Below are 17,400 nucleotides of genomic sequence, written 5' to 3'. Positions count from 1 at the left end.
TTTAAAAAGATATAGTCCCGCCCCAAACTCATGCCTTTGCTTGAGTCAATGTTGCTGTGTCAGGAAGGCTGTAATGCTTAAACAGAGCAATTTTTCAATAGCACCACAGAGCCACTTTGTTTACACCTTCCAGTGGAATCAAACTTTGTACCAATTTCTTTCCATAAGAGCAAAATCTGTACATTATTCCAAACTTTTGGCCGCCAGTGTATATATATATATATATATATATATATATATATATATATATATATATATATATATATATATATATAAATTATATTTTAATTTTAATTACAAAATAAAACATTACTATATGAACTAAATCTTTAAAACATGAAAATGCATAGCTAAAACAGTACGTACCATTCTCTACATTAGCGAGTCGGTGCATGAGAGGTAGCCATACGAGGTACTGCGGGGGCGGATCTGCCATCAACACATCCAAAAATGTATTCAGCAAGATCTTCTTCTGACAAAGCATAGATAAGGCACTCTCAGTGAAAGCCTTTTAGACTCGAGACAGGTTGAATGAGATTTCAATCATTTTAAAGGGACTCTTGCTGCTCTCTGAAGGAGATTAGTGTACTCACCTGCTGAGGGAAGCATGTTCTCACAGAGTGTTCAGTGTAGCCAAATGAAGGGCCCTCGAACACTGCTGTGGGGAGCTTCAGCACCTCCCTCAGGAACTGGTCAAACTTGGCAAAGACCATCACCCCATTGGAGTCTGATATCTGGGAAAATATATCTAAAAGAGAAAGATTTTAACAGAAAGCTGTGAATGCACATTTGATTCAACAAAAATGCTCTAAATGAACTCTAAATGTATATATCATATGCAGTGCATGTGGATGTATTAGGCAATTAACATAAAAATGTGTCTTTGAGGCCTAATGTTCTTGAGAAATTACACATTTTTAAATGACGGTTTATATGCATCACTAAACATACATCTGATTACCATTCCAAAACCTGAAATCCAGAAGACATAACACCCATTTAGGTAAAATGCATAAGTGCTGCAACCTTAATATAATATGATGGAACAGCACTGTGGTGTTGGAGTAACTGCAATATTTTTGTAATTGCAAATAAGAATTCTGTTTCTGTTTATTTGAGAATGCAATTTTAAGTTCAGTACGTATCATGTACACAAGAGGGCACCAAACTCTGTAAAAATTCCAATCGAAAGTGAGCGTCCCCCTACAAGTGAGTACTCTGAATGGGGCAGAGCATTGCTGACTCATATGTGGCCATTTGGAACACCCTACAAGAAGCAATATGTCACTGTCACTTAATTTTGATCAGAATGTTACCTTCCAAATTACCAGCAAAATTCAGCTGTTAAGATTAACATGTTAAGGCACATAACATTTTTGCCTAATGTACTGACACTTTGTAACTTTATTTAAAAAAAAAAATAAAAATGTCTCCACAAACAAACATAAAAATATGTAATTACTATTATCCATTGATAGTCTTTGGGAGCATGGAAGCAAATTGAGCGTCTTAAAATCATTCCCAGGTAAGATCTTAAAATCTAAACTAAATCATGAGGACGCGTCATCAAAAACAGCAATATTACCTCAAAGTGACTATTGTCTACACACTCCGTTAAGGGATAACATTGCTCTCTTTCTTTTGGAACAAAGCTACCTTCCCGCAATACTCTTCTAGTGTGCAAAAATGTATTCTGGTATTCTGTGTATATGGTTTCCCTTAATAATTTTAAACATATCATGAAATGTTTTAATTATTTAAAAGGAGTAATTCAGACAATTTAACAGAGAGAAAAATGCAAGATGACCACTTATATATGTTAAATGCTAACAAAACAACATACATTTTAATATTGTTTTTAAAAATGTTATATTGTTATGTATGGAGTGCATTTTATGTCTCTATTTGCCAGAAATGTTCATTTTCTCCCCGTAAAGTCACTTTTGACTGGTTGTTTAATAGGTATAATACTCACAACGTAATTTGTCCAGTATTTTTCCGCCACACATAGTAGCTAGCATAGCCTTCATAGCAAACACGGTGAGTTTCCCATGGCCTTCACTGAAACACAAACAACAAATAATCTGAAATTATTTAATTTTAACCAAAAGCCTTCAGGATATTTTACTTCCATTCAGAGTTTTCACAGTTTTAGTTTTGGAATTATGTATGCGAACAGAACATGTTTGACTAAGATTCAATTCAGAGTGTTATGGGGACATAATGAGTTTGATGAGAGGGACTGATTGTGGGCTGAGTTGAATATAGATTAGATTAGAAAAGGTACATTCACTAAAAAAGAAAATCCTACAATGGTGAAACTCCTTATTGGCACTTATTTCTAGTTTTGCAGTAATTCTAGTATCATCAACTAATACAATATCAATGAAGGGCAATATGTTTTTTTAAGGTTGGAGGATGTAATTTTGTCTATTTTTGAATAATTTCTTCTATTCCAGTTTGTAGGGATAGTTCACCCAAAAATGAAAATTCTCTCATCATTTACTCACCCTCATGTCATCCCAGATGTGTATGACTTTCTTTCTTCTGCTGAAAATTTTTTTTGAAGAATATCTCAGCTCTGTAGGTCCTTACAATGTAAGTGATTGGCGACCAAAACTTTGAAGCTCTAAAAAGCACATAAACACAGCATCAAATTAATCCAAAAGACTCCAGTGGTTTAATCAACGTCTTCTTAAGCAATCCAATCGGTTTCGGGTGAGAACAGACCAAAATATAACTCCACTATAAACCTTGACATCAGAAGTCAACTTGGCGATCATGATTTCAAGCTCGATTACACTTCCTAGTGCTTGAAACATTCATAGAATGCTAGATGGCGCTAGGAAGTGTAATCGAGCTTGAAATCATGATTGTGTCTGGAGACTGCAATGGCAAGATGTAAAGTGAAAAAGGAATTATATTTTGCTCTGTTCTCACCCAAAATCGATTAGATCACTTCAGAAGACGTGGATTAAACTACTGGAGTCTTATGGATTACTTTTATGATGCCTTCATGTGCTGTTTAGAGCTTCAAAGTTTTGGTCACCATCAATTTGCTTTGTATGGACCTACAGAGCTGAGACATTCTTCTAAAAATCTTTGTTTGTGTTTTAGAGTAGAAAGAAAGCCATACACATCTGGGATGGCATGAGGGTGAGTAAATGATGAGATAATTTTAATTTTTGGGTAAACTATCCCTTTAATGTGCAGAGACTAGTTGTAAACTAATATGGGGTTTTCCACACAGATATGGATAATTAAAGATCTGGGTGGCTGATGGCCGATATATGCAGTTTAATTATAGCACACACTGAAAATAAACTAACATTTACTCAAAATTCAAAATATCAGAAAACAGAAATTTGCAACTGACAAAGGTAATGGTAGACTTTGTAATCAATACAAGAGAGTGCTATACTTCTGTCAGTTAACTGGAGAAGCATGTACGTTATCAGCCGATACGATAATCACAAAATGGCACAATATCAGCCAATATATTGGTCTATTACTATAGCTGAGACAGCTGTAAGTACACCATTCATAGGCTGACTTCCAAAAGACTGCAAACTAAAACCTAAGGCAAGCTGCCTTGCTGCTCAATATGCAAATTTAAGTGAGGTTTATCTTTGTAATAAGTGTATTTTGTATATTAGTGTATTTTTTTCACTTGGTTATACTTCTGCAAGTGCAGTAAAGACAAAATACACTTATATTCAAGATCTATTCTCTAAAAGCAAGTCTAAATATCTTATATGCTGCTTCAGGTGAATGCATCTTTTGTTAAAGGATTTTTAGATATTTTAAAATATTTGTATTTTTAATATTATATTCAACATTCTCAGATAAAAATGTTTTTTCTTCTGCAGTATAGCTGCTAAAGAAAATGTTTGTTTTAAAGGAGTTTTAGATATTTATATTGGAAAACAAACCAAAACAAAAATAAATCAAAAACTTATTTTGTTGCAGTGTATAATGAGGCAAAGACTACCTCTCTCACTTTTCTGTTCACTTCAATCCTTCTTTAACTCACAAAAAAAACAAACTCTCTCTTATTAATAGCTGTGTATTGCCAATTTTCTTCACGATAAGAAATGCACAGTGACACATATATTATGATTCAATCACGTTATAATCTAGTTGCAGCAAGCGTGCCCACTTGAGGGACGAACTTCCACATGACAGAGTGTGCCTCAGCCGGGTGCAGTTTCAATATCTCCCCCTTAGATCAGGAGCAAATCATAGAAGAGACACTGACCGCACAGAGAAATGCCAGTTTGTAGTTATTTACATGATTTGCTTCTGTATTATTTGAACTTTCATAAAGCTATAATGCATTAAATATAACTGCATTAAAGATGTAATGCCGGGTGTTTCCTTTAAAGACGCTCGACACGCAAGTTTTGCTTCAGTGGAGCGGCAGCTCCAGCTCCACTTATTCCACAATGAGAGTGCTTCTGTATTTACAGTACTTATTTTGTATTTTTGCATAATAATTCCCTCATACTTTGCGATCTACATCACCTGAAGCTGTTTGGAAAGTTCAGAGTGCATCTGGACTGTGAGCTGTGTAATTCTTCCTCTCCTCAGTCAGGCGCGAATTGCAGTGCTGCTCTCGCGCCATCATTAGAGTTTAATTTGATCTCATGTTACGTTAAACACAGACTTTTTTGGGTTTGATGGTGGCTTTTGAAAGCCCCGGACCGAATTCCAGACATGAACTGTCAACCGTCAGCACCTATATATCACCAACCCATTTGACTGAGGTTAGAGCCAACAGCAGTGCCATCTTTAAAGAGAGCACACGTAACTCAATGGATTCCAATGGGTCTAACGGGGGGCTCGTGAGCGCCCTCAGCACCAGATTTAAGTCCCATGTTGGAACCGTAGCAGGGCGAGGGGGGTTCAAGCGCCTCGCTCCCCTAAGGAACGTTTTGATCAGATCATCTCTGCCTATTGAGGAGCCAGTCTCTGGGGCTTGAAATGCCGAGATGGTCACTACATAGACCTTAAGCGTTGATGGAGTAAGACCTTTGTCCAACCGCTCTTGAAGGAATGTAATGATCTTCATTATCGAGCAATTCACTGGGTCCTTGCTGCGTGAAGAGCACAAATCCGCAAACACATGACATTTTAGTGCATAGAGGCATCTCATAGATGGCGCTCTAGTCTGCAAAATGGTGTTCATTACAGACTGAGCCAATTTGGGCTTGTTCACTGTGCTCCGTTCAGGGGCCATACGTGTACGTTCCACAGCTCCGGCTAGGGATGCCGAATCATGCCCTGTGCTTGAGAGAGCAGATCCCTCCTCACCGGTATTTCCCATGGAGGGCCGCCTAATATCTCCATCATTTCCGGAAACCATGGCTGGTTGGGCCATTTTGACACAACCAACAGAACCATTTACTTGTGCTCTCGGACTTTGCTGATGACAGAGTGGAGAAGACGTACCGGGGGAAAAACGCATATTTGCGTTTTGTCGGCCACTTGTGGGCCAAGACTTCCACTTCCAGTGGGGATTGGGACATGGAGTACTAAAGAGGGCAGTAGGCTGTCTCTGTGGAGGCAACAGGTTGACTTCCGCTTTGCCGAACATTTCCCAAATCCTCAGAACTGTCTGAGGATGAAGTCTCCATTCTCCTGCCATCGGTCCCTGGCGTGACAGCATGTCTGCTCTGCAGTTCAGATGGCCCAGAACATATGTCACACACAGGGAGAGGAGATGACATGCGCCAGGCTCATCGTTGGTAGCGATCGAGTGCCGCCCTGGCGATTTATGTATGCTACCACTGACATATTGTCTGACCGAATCAGAACGTGATGATTCACTTTGTTGGAATGGAAAGCTTTCACCGCTAAGAGAACGGCTAGCATTTCCAAGCAGTTGATGAGCCACGCCCGTTTCACACCTGTCCAAGTGCCGAAAGCTGGGCGTCCATCACACAGCGCGCCCCAACCCTTGTTGGACGCATCCATGGTCACCACTTTTCGTCTTAAAACCTGACCCAGCATCACACCCTGTTGATAAAGGTTTGGAGCTGTCCATGGTACTAGAGCAGCCAGGCAGCAGCGGGTCATGCTGATGCGAACGTGCCCCCGATGCCAGGCGTGATGCGGTACATGGTGTTTGAGCCAGCACTGGAGAGGTCTCATGTGTAAAAGACCCAACGGTATGACAGCAGATGCTGCTGCCATAAAACCCAGCATTTTCTGAAAAGACTTCAGAGGAAATGCTTTCCTCAGTTTGAACTGACAGACACTGGTGAATGGTCTGGACGTGCTCGTTTGTGAGGTGCAAATGCATGCTCATGGAGTCGAGTCGAACGCTCAAAAAAGAGATTTGTTGGCTGGGGGAAAGTGTGCTTTTCGCCCAGTTGACATTGAGACCCAGGCTGTTCAAATCGTGAAGTATCAAGTCCCTGTGCTTGCATAGCAGAACCTCTGACTGGGCCAGTAATAGCCAATCGTCAAGATAATTTAGAATGCGCATGCCGTTCATCTTCAAAGGGGAGAGCACTGTATCGACACATTTTGTGAACGTGCGCGGGGCCAGACACAATCCGAAGGGAAGGACTCTGAATTGATTTGTCATCCCTTTGAATGTGAATCTCAAGAACAGCACGGTACAATTCGTATTTGAAAGTAGGAGTCCTTTAGATCTATTGATGCAAACCAGTCCCGTGGGCAGATGTGCGGAAAAATCTGTTTCTGAGTTAACATCTTGAATGGCCGTTTTGCCAACGCACGATTCAAGTGTCTCAGATATAGGATCGGCCAGATTTCAGAACGAGAAAATAGCGTCCATAAAAGCCTTTGTGAGTTTGTCAGTCAGGAACAATCTCTATCACTACTTTCGAGAGGAGATTGTGAATCTCTGCCTGTAACAGTGGCAAGTCTCGTGACGGAACCGTGGATGGTATAATGCCGTTGAATCGAGGCGGCAGGTGCGCAAATTGGAGCGTATAACTGTGCTCAATTATTTTTTGCACCCAGTCTGACATACCCGTGAGCTCGTCACGCATCTGCATGGTGAGACAGCAGGTGCATCAGTTCGCTCTTAAAAAGTGATAGAGCGCCGCTCACCATAGGGAAGCGGTTGATCATAGTGTGTGGGGTGTGAGAAACGTGAAGAGAAATTGAGCCCTCTTTTTGAGAATGTGTGAGCGTCTCGTGCAATTGTAACAAGCGCTTTTCTTTTTTAATTTTTTATATATTCTTTATTTGCAACAACACACATGAACAACATTGTGTATAACAGTCCGGTCCCGGTGAACTGCGGGAAGTAGAACAGTATGTGTGTCTTTCTTTGGATCTGGGTCAAGAAGAACTGCAGGCCCAAGACTCCTCTTCACGGCGTTGTGCCGGTCAGGAATGCGCCTGCTGCCTGGGAGGAATTTTCCCTTTGGCGCGGGATTTGCACTGAGGTGGGTGAGGCTTCCGTTTGGGCCACGGTTTACGTGGTCTCACCGATGGGAGTGGGGTGTTTCGCCGGGTGCTGGCTCGAGGCACAGCGTGAGCGGGGCGGATAAGAGGAACACATCTCTTAGGCAAAAAGTGCTTCATCGCTTGTGACTGCTTTTGCACTGTGATGAATTGTTCAGAAAAGCCTTCCACGGCGTTTCCAAAAAGGTAGAGACAGGGGTGTTGAGTAAGGTGGCATCACCTTTCCTATGGCCTGCGCAGTAACTTTAGTAGCTCGCAGCACCAGATCTGTGGTGGTGTAGAGCTCTTTAACCACGTCAGGGTTAGGGCCTTGCTCATCCACATCTTTGAGGAGCCTGGCCTGAAAGACTTGAAGCACTGCCATGCTATGGAGCGCCAAACCAGCCTAGCCTGCCACTGTGTAAGCTCTTCCAGCCAGTGTGGACGTCAGTCGGCACGGCTTGGAAGGGTGGGCAGTGTGGGATTTCCATCCCACAGCGGCAAATTGACAGAGATGGGCTGCGACTGCCTCTTCAATAGGGGGAAGCTTAGCATATCCCTTATCCTCAGCATGGTCCACTTTTGTGATCTGGACGTGAGACGAATAGGGCATGTGCCAGGTCTTTGTGAGCTCGTCTTGGACTTCTGGGAAGAATGGTACAGTTTTTCAGGCCATGGCCTGATGGCGGCGTGAGGAGCCAGCAGGCCACTGCAGGAGCCCCGCACTGTGGCCAGCCTGCAGGAACCACTCGTCTAGGCGAGACTTTACTGGCTCTTCTGGAGGGGACCACTTGAGACCGAGCTCCTCATCCACATGTGTAAGGACTAGGGATGGGCATTTTGGTCATTTTGTCTACTCGAGTACTCGGACTAATTACACAAGTACTCGTTGAGTACTTGAGGGGCAATGACATGTTCATAACTTTATATATAATAACATGTCTGACAAACGTCTATAGCTGCTGCATTGTGTTTTGTTGTTCCAGTGTATTGTCTATTCATCATTATAGGCTGTTATAAAATAAAATGTTACAAAATGTACAAAAGATTGCATAATCAAAATATAATGCATCATATTTTGTCATTATGTGAAGATTCGCTGCCCAGCTCAGAAAGAATGTGCACAATGTGCGTCTGTTCTTCCATCAGGTTACCATAGTAATCTTTGTAAGCACGCACTACTTTTTTTAGTGACACTACTATTTTCAAATCGCATTTGGCTTATCAGGAGACATCATAACCATCACGTTTTTAATATGCGTGTTAAGTTGAAGTTCAGTTTTGAAGACACTGCATTTTGTTCTATTTAGCTGTGCTCTGTCAAAGTGTTTGAAACTCTCACCTGCTGTATATGCGTTGCTTCAGCGCGTTGAGTCCACTGCCATACTGCCTGGTGTGTGTGTGTAAGTGTAAGTTTGTGTGTGTGCATGCGTCCAAGTGTTCGCTCTTGTGGGGAAAGCCTCGATGCTCCGTATTGTGTTTGCTGTGATTCATGAAGCATTCCATTCATCTCGGAGAGTCGGAATTTCCACCTTTCAACTGGGGAAAGTGCAACGGAATGACACATTATATTGGAGATCTAACTTAGAAACATGTGCGGAAACCTTCATTCATTTCGTCGAGATGCAGGTGTGTGTTACATCACGTAAACATGACGCCACCCAGGGCAGGGAGGTTTACAGTCAGTGACAAACGTTTACTTTTATTAAATAATGTCCATTAACGAGTCAAAGTTCTTACATTAGATGATAATAAAACGTGTTTAGCAAATGTTTTGCAGAGACAGGTGTTCAAAACACGGTTAATTACATTCTCTTTTAATTATCGTAATGATAGCATTGATTGGTTGCTATGAGATGTCTCTGATAATCAATGTACCCCTCAAAATCACAACGTAATCAATCTCAAAATTAAAAATAAGCTTTGACACGTTTGTGTTTAGTTGTCAGGTAATTGTCACTGGATTTAGAATTAAGTGAAATGTCACATCATGCATGATTACTATCGATCATCGTTTTCATGATCGATCAGTGCTGCCACGTCCGAGTACCCGAGTACTCAAGTACTCGTGCCCATCCCTAGTGAGGACGTAAAGAAGCTCTCTGTCAGTGGCCAGTGCGTGCTCCTCACCCTCGCTGGGGGAAGGAACTGCAGCATCCTCCATGGACCATTCTACCATGTCCGATGCCATGAGGGACATGGCATCATAATCGCCAGACCCACCAAAAACGACAACAAACGACAACACTGAGGGGCGGAATCGTCCCTCAGAATGAGGGCAGCTCTAGAGCGGAGCATCTTGAGACTCATGTCCTCACAGTGAGGGCAGTCTGTCCCCATGAAAGCTGCTTCAGCATGGGTGCGGCCCAGGCAGCGAACGCAGCTCTCATGTTGGTCTGACGGAGCAATGTGTTGCTCACAGGAACACTTGCGATACAACATCTTTAAAAAAAACACATACACACAAGCGGCTCTTTTATTGTGTTTTACGTCACTTGGATGGATTTATTTTATATATATACTGCCGGCCAAAAGTTGGGAATAATGTACAGATTTTGCTGTTTCGGAAGGAAATTGGTACTTTAATTCATCAAAGTGGCATTCAACTGATCACAAAATATAGTCAGGACATTACTGATGTAAAAAACAGCACCATCACTATTTGAAAAAAGTCATTTTTGATCAAATCTAGACAGGCCCCATTTCCAGCAGCCATCACTCCAACACCTTATCCTTGAGTAATCATGCTAAATTGCTAATTTGATATTAGAAAATCACTTGCCATTATATCAAACACAGTTGAAAGCTATTTGGTTCATTAAATGAAGCTTAACATTGTCTTTGTGTTTGTTTTTGAGTTGCCACAATATGCAATAGACTGGCATGTCTTAGGGCATACTCACACTAGGCCTGGTTGCCTTGTACCGTGACCAAGCACAATTATTCCCCCTCCCCACTCCCCCTGCACTCACATTGCACTTAACGTTCTGGGCCTGAGCACGCTTACGTCATTACGATTTTTGTTTTGAAGAAAACAGGAAGAAAAGCGCTCTCGCAGAACACAATGTTGTTACAGTCCATCACTGTAACGTTACTTTGTGGCTTATTTTGAGTCGTTTGGGTCATGGTGACACATGGCCCTCTCACATGCCTAATTGTCGACAGCATCATACCACTGGAATTTATTCTTTTTGTCAGACGAGCTGCCAGATTTACGGAATACATTCCATACCTTCGGATACTGAACCCGCAGTTTTTTCAGCTAGTCACATCATTGCTCAATGGTTCTTTGGTATCCACGAGCATAAAGATAGTCACGAATTTTACCAAATATCTCATAGTTCTTGTGTGTTTTTGTGTGTTGTATCCAGTTGTTCCTGTATACTCTCATCTGCCCAAATTTCCAGTAAACACTGCACCTATACTGTAGACCAAAGTGATCCCTTTGCCCATTCGCATCATTGACGTCATGTTTCGAGTTCCATGCTCAGTCACGGTTAGCGATCACACTAGGTGCGTACTGTGCCTGAGCCCACTGAACCATGCCCGAGCCCACCTCTTCAAGAGGGCCAAGGCACAGTACGGAGCGATCACACTAGTCAAACGAACTGGACTTTTGGGGTCAAACGTGCTTGGGCACGGTACAGATTGCCTAGGGTGAGTACACCCTTAAGGTCAATATTAAGTCAAAAATGGCAAAAAAGACACAGCTTTCACTAGAAACTTGTCAGTCAATCATTGTTTTGAGGAATGAAGGCTATACAATGCTTGAAATTGCCAAAAAACTGAAGATTTCATACAAAGGTGTACACTACAGTCTTAAAAGACAAAGGACAACTGGCTCTAACAAGAACAGAAAGAGATGTGGAAGGCCAAATGTACAACTAAACAAGAGGATAAGTACATCAGAGTCTCTAGTTTGAGAAATAGACACCTCACATGTCCTCAGCTGACAGCTTCATTGAATTCTACCCGCTCAACACCAGTTTCATGTACAACAGTAAAGAGAAGACTCAGGGGTGCAGGACTTATGGGAAGAATTGCAAAGAAAAAGACACTTTTGAAACAGAAAAACAAAAAGAAAAGGTTAGAGTGGGCAAAGAAACACAGACATTGGACAACAGATAATTGGAAAAGAGTGTTATGGATCTTAACCCCATTGAGCTTTTGTGGGATCAGCTAGACTGTAAGGTGCGTGAGAAATGCCCGACAAGACAGTCACATCTATGGCAAGTGCTACAGGAAGCGTGGGGTGAAATATCACCGGAGTATCTGGACAAACTGACAGCTAGAATGCCAAGGATCTACAAAGCTGTCATTGCTGCACATGGAGGATTTTTTTATGAGAACACTTTGAAGTAGTTTAAGAAGTTCTGAACCTTTTTTTTCAAATTGTAATAGTAATTTTTCACATTATTAATGTCCTGTGATCAGTTGAATGCCACTTTGGTGAATAAAAGTACCAATTTCTTTCCATAAGAGCAAAATCTGTACATTATTCCAAACTTTTGGCCACCGGTGTATATATATATATATATATACACATACAGTTGAAGTCAGAAGTTTATATACACCATAGCCAAATATATTTAAACTCAGTTTTTCACAATTCCTGACATATAATCATAGAAAACATTCCCTGTCTTAGGTCAGTTAGGATCACTACTTTATTTTAAGAATGTGAAATGTCAGGGGGCCTGGGTAGCTCAGCGAGTATTGACGCTGACTACCACTCCTGAAGTCATGAGTTTGCATCCAGGGCGTGCTGAGTGACTCCAGCCAGGTCTCCTAAGCAACCAAATTGGCCCGGTTGCTCTGGAGGGTAGAGTCACATGGGGTAACCTCCTCGTGGTCGCGATTAGGGGTTCTCGCTCTCAATGGAGTGCGTGGTAATTTGTGCATGGATTGCGGAGAGTAGCATGAGCCTCTCGTGCTGTGAGTTTCCGCGGTGTCATTCACAGCGAGCCACGTGATAAGATGCGCGGATTGACTGTCTCAGAAGCGGAGGCAACTGAGACTTGTCCTCCGCCATCCGGATTGAGGTGAGTAACCACACCACCATGAGGACCTACTAAGTAGTGGGAATTGGGCATTACAAATTTGGAGAAAAAAGGATAAAAAAATACAAAAATAAATAAAAAGAATGTGAAATGTCAAAATAATAGTAAAGAGAATGATTTATTTAAGCTTTTATTTCTTTCATCACATTCCCAGTGGGTCAGAGGTTTACATACACTTTGTTAGTATTTGGAACCATTACCTTTAAATTGTTTAGCTTGGATTAAACGTTTTGGGTAGCCTTCCACAAGCTTCTCACAATAAGTCGCTGGAAATTTGGCCCATTCCTCCAGACAGAAACTGAGTCAGGTTTGTAGGCCTCCTTGCTCGCACACACTTTTTCAGTTCTGCCCACAAATTTTCTATCGGTTTGAGGTCAGGGCTTTGTGATGGCCACTCCAATACTTTGACTTTGTTGTTCTTAAGCTATTCTGCCACAACTGTGGAGGTATACTTGGGGTCATTGTCCATTTGGAAGACCCATTTGCAACCAAGCTTTAACTTCCTGGCTGATGTCTTGAGATGTTGCTTCAATATATCCACATCATTTTCCTTCCTCATGATGCCATCTATTTTGTGAACTGCACCAGTCCCTCTTGTAGCAACATGATGCTGCCACCCCCATGCTTCACGGTTGGGATGGTGTTCTTCGGCTTGCAAGCCTCACCCTTTTTCCTCCAAACATAACAATGGTCATTATGGCCAAACAGTTCAATTTTTGTTTCATCAGACCAGAGGACATTTCTCCAAAAAGTAAGATCTTTGTCCCTATGTGCACTTGCAAACTGTAGTCTGGCTTTTTATGGCGGTTTTGGACCAGTGGCTTCTTCCTTGCTGAGCAGCCTTTCAGGTTATGTCGTTTTACAGTAGATATAGATACTTGTCTACCTGTTTCCTCCAGCATCTTCACAAGGTCCTTTGCTGTTGTTCTGGGATTGATTTGCACTTTTCGCACCAAACTACGTTCATCTCTAGGAGACAGAACGTGTCTCCTTCCTGAGCGGTATGATGGCTGTGTGGTCCCAAGTGCGTACTATTTTTTGTACAGATGAATGTGGTACCTTCAGGCATTTGGAAATTGCTCCCAAGGATGAACCAGAAGTGTGGAGGTCCACAATTATTTTTCTGAGGTCTTGGCTGATTTCTTTTGATTTTCCCATGATGTCAAGCAAAGAGGCACTGATTTTGAAGGTAGGCCTTAAAATACATCCATAGGTACACCTCCAGTTCAGTACACCTCCTAATTGGCTAATTGTCTAAAGGCTTGACATCATTTTCTGGAAATGTCCAAGCTGCTTAAAGGCACAGTTAACTTAGTGTATGTAAACTTCTGACCAACTGGAATTGTGATATAATCAATTAAAAGTGAAACAATCTGTCTGTAAACAATTGTTGGAAAAATTGATGTCCTAAATGACTTGCCAAAACTATAGTTTTCTCATATTAAATCTGTGGAGTGGTTAAAAAATTAGTTTCAATGACTTCAACTTAAGTGTATGTAAACTTCTGACTTCAACTGTATATATATGAAAGGATACCTCGCCTGCCTGGATGCTGCGGGAAGCAGGTGGATGTCTCGCTGAGCGAAGAACCCGATCTGGCTACGAGGAGGAGAGACTTCTTCGTCGGAACACTAGAGGGGGCGGGTGAATATTTACTGCAGGCTCTGAGAGTCAGGCGAAGAACATCTGCAGGGAATTCCGTCCACTGATGGGTGTCCATCAACGGCAAAGAGAGGGCTGATCCAGATGCGTTGTCAAGACGAGACAATGTCAGACTTGAAGGAAGAAAATTCTGAAGAAATAGTGTTTGAGTGCCCGCTTATATAGGGCAAGCGCTTGACTAAAAGGGAGGGGCTCAAACACCAATGCCAATCATAAGACTGGCATTATGATACAAGGGCATCAACTAGGTTGTGGAAAAGGAATTCCCCAAAGCGTTTCACTGCAATGTCTCATGAACTAATTTTAGCACAGCTGTTGATTGACAGGTAAAAGTTTCACACTAGAACTAATTGGTTTCATCGTACTCAAACAAGGGGAGTCCAAAAAAAGCCTATCTACTGTCATTTATGTGCCATTATAATGGATGCTATGTCCCACGATGCCCTAGTACTTATAAAATTATAACAAGTATGACTGATAAAAATAGATCATGACAGAAATTTTACAGAGAGTGATGAATAAATATTTTTTTCTAGCGCAACCTCTGAACATGATGCCACACAAACATTCCTAATGATTTAATCTCAGCACAAAACACCACTAAGACGTGCACATCCACATCAAAAAACTCAAGTAAACATGAAAGTAAACCACATATAGGCAGATAGGTCAAAGTGTGTGCATATCATCTCACTAACTCAAATGAACAGCATAACAAAACTAATCAAAATGACGACAGGCTTCCAATATTTATCAGTCATTGTAATCTAATACAAACCAATGCACCAACAACACAACACCTAAACGTAATGGCATACAATTTATTAAAATGATGAATGATGCACTTTAACTTATCCAACCAGCAGCACATTAGAAAAATTCGTTTTTAAAACTTACCAATGAAGTTCACTACGCAGGTCTACTCTGCACCCAGTAACTTCCGATGCTCATGTCAACAGCTTGACATAAATATGATCAAAGTTTTTGATTGGCTCATGGGCAAAGGCAAACTACCCCTCAGGCCATCGTTGAACGCTTGTTGCACATGCACATGACGTTCTCCAGATCTCCGTTGATTAACATTGAGGATGAAGGGCTAGCCCCACGCATAGCAAACGAGAACGATTAAATGGCTTTTACGCAACATACCTTAATAATAACAGAATTTCTCAAAAGAATATATACTTCTGTGTAATGGACATACAACACGTTTAAGTTGTGGAAAATATATTATTTCTTAACATAAATTTATGATGATGCCATGCAATTTGCACAACAGTGCCACCTCTGGCGGGCTTAGACCCACTTGCCCCTAACGTAGAGACGCGGCTGCTCTAAGTTGAAAATATTCAAGACATGTTTTCCACTTACAGTTTTTCACTAAATACACATACACATATATAATGAGCACATTTGATATATGAATGTGTTAAAAAAATGTCTTAGTCTTTCTTTCATATTATGGGACTACAATACCAATAATAAACAGATGAAAAGAGATTTGGTGCATTCCGTGGGACATTTAACAGTAAATAATCCTGAAACACTCTGGGGACTCTTATTTTGAAATGTCTGCTCTCTCAGCCGCTCCATTTTGCAGGTTACTAATCACATATTGGCTGTGTCATGTTTGGAAGGATGCGTCCTCCAGAGGTCGCATTTGTCGGCCGCATACGTCATCGAGGCTGTCTCGTTTCATATTTATTTTATTTTATTTTTTTATTGGGATTGCAAAAAAGGTTAACAATTGTATAAATGTAAGTGCATATACATAAAAGGCATTGACAATAGATAAAAAATAAGAAAAAGAAAGACAAAAAAAATCGATGACGTATGCGGCTGACAAATGCGACCTCCGGAGGACGCATCCTTCCAAACGAGACACAGCCAATGCCATATTGCGATTCCTGTCTCTCTGTCCCCAGATTTAAGACCTCTTCAAATGACAATTAAGACTTGTATTATACCATTTAACATGTTTAAGACTTTTTAATGGCCTTACATTTTGAAAACTAAATTTAAGACATTTTAAGACCTCACTCGGATAAACAAAATTGTGCTGCTCAAACTTAAAGATCAATGTTTTATAATAGTGCAACAGAGCCACAGTGTTTACACTTTTAGGGGGAATCAACATACTAATGGCTTTTATTATAGTTGTTTCTACATTCAAGCTGGGTTAAGAGAAAATATTTTAACAAAAATTAACATTATAATATAAATTATAATAATCATCATGTTACTTTTATTGTTTTTTAAAGCTTACTCAGTGGACACTGTATGTCTTACAAACACTCACTCACGATACATTTGACTCAGTCCATCAGGTTTTCAGGTACATACTGCCACAAGGGACACAGAGAGAGAAACAAATCTCCCTCGCTAACAACACACCTGTCATAAGTGGCCACGATGAAGTTTAGCAGCAGGCCGATGGACTGCTCCACGTTTATTTGGTGAGTGGTGGGCAGCCGCTTGTTGAGCTGGTAGAATATGGAGGACAAAATGGTCTCCAGGCGTGACACATTAATCTCGGCATTGAGGTCTAACGTGCTCAGCCCATTGTCGCGAAAGGCTTCAATCATGTTCCACACATCCACCAGGTGAACTACAATAGAAAGTGTTAAAGGAATAGATATTGGTTCTTATTCAATATGCATGCATACATTACATACGCAATACGCATTAGCGCGCAAAACCTGCTTGTGAAACTTTTCACACAGAAGTTCTGATCCATAAGCAGTGTTGGGTGAAATTCAATTACAAAGTAATTCATTACTGTAATTTAATTACTTTTTAGTCAAAAAAGTAGTGAAATGCATTACATTTTAAATTCTTGTAATCAGATTACAGTTACTGACTTTCAATGAATTTAATTACTTTTAAGTACATTATAGGGCTATGCATATTTCTAATATATTATTTATGTAGAATACATGAATTATGGCCCCGTAACAAGTCATTGTGAAGGAGAAATGTGAGGTGCTGAGTGTATGACTTGTGTAACGATGAACAAGAAAGAAATATAGACATTATTTTGAATCTGTTGAGCAGGAAAGTGTTTTAGAAAGTAACTTAAAAGTAAAGTAATTAGTATTGTGATTACTTTTCCTATGAAGTAATTATTAAAGTAGTCTGATTACAATTTCAGTGAAATAATTCGTAATTTGTAGTGGATTACTATTTTTTAAGTAACTTACCCAACACTGTTCATAAATAATAAATAACAGACTCTTGGTGGCCTTAGAAACAGGGA

At 40.8% G+C, this 17,400-nt stretch overlaps 1 protein-coding gene across 5 annotated transcripts in view; it reads right to left on the bottom strand.

The window, feature by feature from the left end:
• LOC127455039 (dystrobrevin beta-like) overlaps positions 1–17,400 on the bottom strand; it is an 89,283-nt gene that overhangs the window by 65,342 nt on the left and 6,541 nt on the right. For 3 of the 5 annotated variants that reach the window (XM_051722587.1, XM_051722588.1, XM_051722590.1), the window contains exons 6-9: positions 16,539–16,752; positions 1,976–2,061; positions 594–748; positions 367–472 (exon numbers count right to left, since the gene is read on the bottom strand). In XM_051722587.1, coding sequence (XP_051578547.1) covers positions 367–472; positions 594–748; positions 1,976–2,061; positions 16,539–16,752 — 561 coding nt within the window. Of the gene's footprint in view, positions 1–366; positions 473–593; positions 749–1,975; positions 2,062–14,018; positions 14,062–16,538; positions 16,753–17,400 lie in introns of those variants that run through there. The other 2 variants (XM_051722589.1, XM_051722591.1) reach the window with 2 other exon arrangements.

Source organism: Myxocyprinus asiaticus, chromosome 17 (genome assembly GCF_019703515.2).
Source record: "Myxocyprinus asiaticus isolate MX2 ecotype Aquarium Trade chromosome 17, UBuf_Myxa_2, whole genome shotgun sequence".
Lineage (NCBI taxonomy): Eukaryota > Metazoa > Chordata > Actinopteri > Cypriniformes > Catostomidae > Myxocyprinus > Myxocyprinus asiaticus.
The sequence above is the reverse complement of the archived record's forward strand: the minus strand, read 5'-3'. Positions and strand labels throughout refer to the sequence as shown.